General features: G+C 48.0%; 1 protein-coding gene across 1 annotated transcript in view; it reads right to left on the reverse strand.

Annotated features, from left to right (window-relative positions):
* Positions 1 to 1,145: 1,145 nt before the first annotated feature.
* Positions 1,146 to 5,000, reverse strand: part of LOC134095408 (insulin-like growth factor II) — a 5,014-nt gene continuing 1,159 nt past the window's right edge. The window contains exons 3-4 of the mRNA XM_062548927.1: positions 4,187 to 4,341; positions 1,146 to 3,357 (exon numbers count right to left, since the gene is read on the reverse strand). Coding sequence (XP_062404911.1) covers positions 2,914 to 3,357; positions 4,187 to 4,341 — 599 coding nt within the window. The 3' untranslated portion in view covers positions 1,146 to 2,913. The remainder of the gene's footprint in view (positions 3,358 to 4,186; positions 4,342 to 5,000) is intronic.

Raw genomic sequence — 5,000 nt, forward strand, 5'->3', positions numbered from 1 at the left:
ACATGTGTTAAGTCAGGCTTGTAAGGTGAGTACTTGCGTCAGTGCTCCTCGCCTCTGCTACCCCGCTCTCGCCCCGAGGCATGAAGGCATCAGGGTAATTTATTATGTGCCACTGATGCATTGTTCCCAAAGGACACAACATTTCAATGGAGTTCCCCTCTCTGAGTGAACGCACCTCAATGACGTCATCGCACACAAAGCTGCAGCACCTTGGCCTACTGACAGTCTGAAATCAGGCTCGTTACTGTGAAAACATCATCCATCACCGTCCACCTCGACTCTTCGTGCTCGCAGGTAGCAGCCCCCTCGCTGGGGCCTCGCGTGTTATGCACACTGGGACATGAGATTTTCATTTGTAAAGATTTTCTTTCTAGGTGGTCTGTTAAAAATGGCCCGTTGCATGAAAATGATTTCATACCACAAGCTCTCCCCTCTTGGGGTTGCAGGAGTGAGTGTGTGTGTGTTGGGGGGGGGGGGGGGGGTCAGTTTGTTGACGAAGAGTCTGTCTTTAGTCTGTCCCTGCCCCCATCCCACACTCTCACCCCCAAAGGGGAGGGTCCAATAATTACTTTCCCAGCTGATTGGAGTGTGTTTGTGTGTGTGTGTGTGTGCTTGGGACACTGTCGTGCACAGTGGTGTCCGCTGAGGTTGTCCACTGGTGTTTACAGCTGCATTACTGACCACTCTCACAGGACAGGAGGCTCCTTCAGGCTGCAAGCTCATGCAGACCACACACATGGCCATACGCCAGTCAGACCATACTCCACACATCCAGATTACAGACCACAGATAACACACACACACACACACACACACCACATCCAGATTAAAAAGAAACGTATCATGAATAACAACCCCCCTCTCCCCGCAGCCCCCATCCACCCACACACACTAACACACACACTTAAAATCAACATGTTAAGATTCACTTCACATCCACACTACACACATACGCACCAAGCACGAAAACACACATACACACACACACACACACTTGATCACTTCATTCCCATTTCCCACTGCACCCATGGTGCAGCCTGAGACGATGGTGAGGAAGGGTCAGGCCATTGACACACACACACACACACACACACACACACACACCCCTCCCTCTGGCTGAAATGAACCAGGCCACAGCACACAGCTTTTGAAAGGGCACTTGGACTTTACTCAGTGGGGAAAACCAGAAGGAGAGGAGGATGCTTTTTTTTGTGTTTCTTTTTTGGTACAAAGCATCTACACAACAAAGCAGTACAAGATAAAAAGAGAAACATACAAAAGAGGCTTGTCAACAGTTGTGCATCGGTGCCGAGTACATATTTCATTTGGACCATATTTAATAATCATATTTATTTTTTTAATAAGAAAATAAATAATGCCTTTGTACAGTGCTTTGCCTGTGTCTGAGCAAAGAGAGAAACATCAGAGGGCTCATTCCAGGGAGAGGAAAGAAAAAAACGACGACGGGAAAAAAAAATCCATTCTGCTGAAACTCCTCCTTCAAAACGGCCTCGAATGATCAAAAATGCATTCTAAAGCAGCGTTCCAAAGACTGGAGATTCTCAAGGGCAGGTAATACTTCAAAACATTCCACGGAGCACGACTCATCAGAAACAGACATTCCATAAAAAACAGAGATGGAAAACTGAATTTCACCTCACGTGATTCAAATGACACTGAAACTTCTTACACTTGTGACATTGGTACCACAGCATTATAGATACTTAATACTTTTTAACAATGATAAATTGATCTTTGTAATGCATGTTCAATACAGTTATCACCACATATGTTTTCTGAATTCTGTGGGAAAATTAAACAGATTCAAGTATTTCACCTCAAACTGAAGCATTTGTGTACTAGAAGAATAGAATGACTGATAGCATTATTGCTCCCCCCCCCCCTCTTGACTTTTAAGCATTCCCATATGTACATCTTAAGTAGGAATAGTATCTGGAAAAACTGACAGAGAAGGAAACAACAGATATGTCTGTGACGGATTTCTTTGCAGGATTGTGACGGTAGTGCAGGATACAGTGGCCTATGTAGTTTATGGCTAATATCTTTAGTCTTTGCACATCTGATGCACATCTGTCTGTCCACTCAATGTGTGAATCTTTGGTTCCCCCAGGGTCATTCCTCTTGGTGATGCTAAGGAACACTGACCTCCCAGCTTTGCTCAGCCACAAATCAAGCTTTTTTTTTTCTTGTTATATACGTCTTTTTTTTTTAAGTCCCACTTTCCTTAAAACGGAAAGCACAGTAAAAACGATAAAAAGTTAAAAAGAAACACGATTTTTGAGAGCGGACTTTCCTCTTCTGCCGTGTCCATCTCTCCCAAAGATAGCACCAAAAAGTGACCAGACTGACTCCCTCCTCAAATTATTTTTCTTTCACAAAATGGTCTGTCGCTATTGGGTGCCTCTTCGGGTTCCCTAAAGGTGCAGGAGCACGAGCATCACTCACTCACTCACTCGGTGAAAAACAAAAACACAATTCTTCTTAACAATTCTTTAGTGTGGTTTTCATTGGTTGTGGGCGCCTTTGTATTGCAAGGAGCTCCGAGGGTCAATGGCGTCTTTTTCTTGTTTGGCTCCTCAACGACACCCAGGAAACACATTTGCGGTCAAGTCTGTTTCAAACACACACACTTTTCTGTCTGAGTGTCAATCAGACAGAGCAGGGGAGAAAGAGCATGAATATGTGTGTGCATATGTGTCAGAGTGCCTGTGTGTCAGTAGGTGTGTGCGTGTGTGAGAGAGACAGAGATATAGTGTGTTTGTGTGTGTGCGTGTGTGTGTGTGTGTGTGTGTGTGTGTGTGTGTGTTGTCAGTGTGCCTCAGACATAGCAGGAAGGTTTAGGGCGACTATCACTCAGTTCATTCCCTTTGTAAGGTTCTCTTTGTGCGGTCTTCACTTGCGGGCAGTGTGTTGGTGAAGAGGCAACGTGCTGAGCCACTCGGACAGGGGTCGTCGGACGCGGGCGTCCTCCTGGACCCCGGCCCCGGGCGCGCCGACTGACCGCTGCTTGCTGAGCAGCGCCATGATGGCGCCGTCGTCTTCTTCGTGAGAGCCGAGCGCCCGAAACGAGCGCCCGTCGAGCAGCGGCACGGTGGCAAGGGGCCGGCGGCGACCGCCGTCCACGTTATGTCCGGCGGCGGCCGAGGGACGACGCCTGCCGAGCGCTCGGCGAAGAGCGGCGGCGGTGGCGGCGGCGTCTCTCACGTGATCGCCGGGCGCCAGCTGAGGGCGTCGCAACGGAACGCGGGACCTCCCAGGGAGACCGCGGCGCAGCCTCTGGACAGACTGCCTCTGCCACAGAGCAAAGCGCACGGGGTACGGCCTCTGGGCGGTTTCCTGCACAACACACACACACACACAGAGAGAGAGAGAGAAAGAGAAGTTGTAAATACATCAGCGCTGTTGCGAAAAAGCCCTCCAAAACAATTGGATTCACCTTCAGGCATAACATTTCCAGGAAGGACAAGGCAGGGCTTCCACCCTGGTTGCCTGATTAGGTTCAGCTGGCGAGTTGTTTTGTAAGAGAGGACTTGTTTTGTTTTGTTTTGTACTGGAGTCTCTGCCAGCTGGACTGGTGAGCCTTCACACATGCTGGTGCCAAACAGAACACAACCTCCCACACACACCTCAAGTGGGCACTGAGACATGACATCATCGTCCTAGCTGGCCAATGGGGCTTCGTTATTGTATGTTGCCATGGATACATGTTTGTGGAAATGCGCGGGGCTGGTAGTGAGTAAACATCAACTTTAGCGCAAAGTTCAATATCTTTAAATGTCTTCTGCCAGAGTGTGGGAGCTTGGGTTTTTGTTTGTATGTTGGCGTGTGTTTTCAATAGACACACATATGAATGTATTCAAATGTGTGTGTGTGTGTGTGTGTGCGTGCGTGTGTGTCTGTGTGTTTACAAGTTTGTGTGCAGTGTGTTTATGCATGTGGATATGAGTGAGTGGTAGAATAGCCATGTCCTTGTTCATGCTTCCATTGACGTGTGTGCGTGTGTGTGTGTGAGTGTGTGTGCATGTTTGTGTGTGTGAATGTGTGTGTGTTGAGTGTAGGTATGTGGCGTATGTACACGTCTATCCCTATGTATCAGAGCATATGGGAGCGTCTAGGTGTAATTATGTCTACGTGAAAGTACAATATCTGTGCGTGTATGTCTTACCCCATGCAGAGCGGGCAGGATGTGTCGGCTGAGGTCCCTCTCGGTGACCGTGGGCTTGGCGCAGTATTGCTCCAGCAGCTCCAGGGCACAGCTCCTGAAGCAGCACTCCTCCACGATGCCCCCCTGGTAGCGTCCCCGCGGGCGAGGGGGCCGGCCTGGGAGAAGGAGGGGGAGGGGGGAGGGGTCATTATTCATGAGCACGTTGACTTTTTAGGAAAGGAGAGATGCAGAGATTGAGATTTTTTGATTGTTGATGTTATACAGGTTTCTCTCGCTCACTCGCTCTATTTCTGACTTTCTGTGTGTGTGTGTGTGTGTGTGTTTGTTTGTGTGTGTGTGTGAATGTATTTAGCAAGAAGAGTCTAACTGCAGTAAAAGAAAGGCTGAAACACTGCTGACCTCCCCTCTGCAAACATACATACATTGGTGCACACAGACAGACACACACATACACACACACACACACACACACAGAGACTGCCACAAAGACTACAAGAGGAAGGCTAATACGCATAAATATAAAAGCTTGAACAATTCAACAGAGATGTCCACAGAGACAAGAGGAAGACACTGAGAGACAGGGAGTGAGAGAGAAAGTGTGTGTGTGCGTGCATGTGTGTGAGATAGGTAGGGAGAGCAAGAGAGAACTGTGTCATGATGATGATAGTGACTAGAAAGTGTGAAGGCTTACAGGAGTGGACACAAAGAACCAAGACCAAGATAAATCTCTGCACCATCAGAACCTGAGAACAGGGTTCTATCCACCTGTGACTCATACTATCACTGCACATACACAGACACACACATCCATAAA

This window comes from Sardina pilchardus, chromosome 11 (assembly GCF_963854185.1).
Source record: "Sardina pilchardus chromosome 11, fSarPil1.1, whole genome shotgun sequence".
Taxonomy (NCBI): Eukaryota; Metazoa; Chordata; class Actinopteri; order Clupeiformes; family Clupeidae; genus Sardina; species Sardina pilchardus.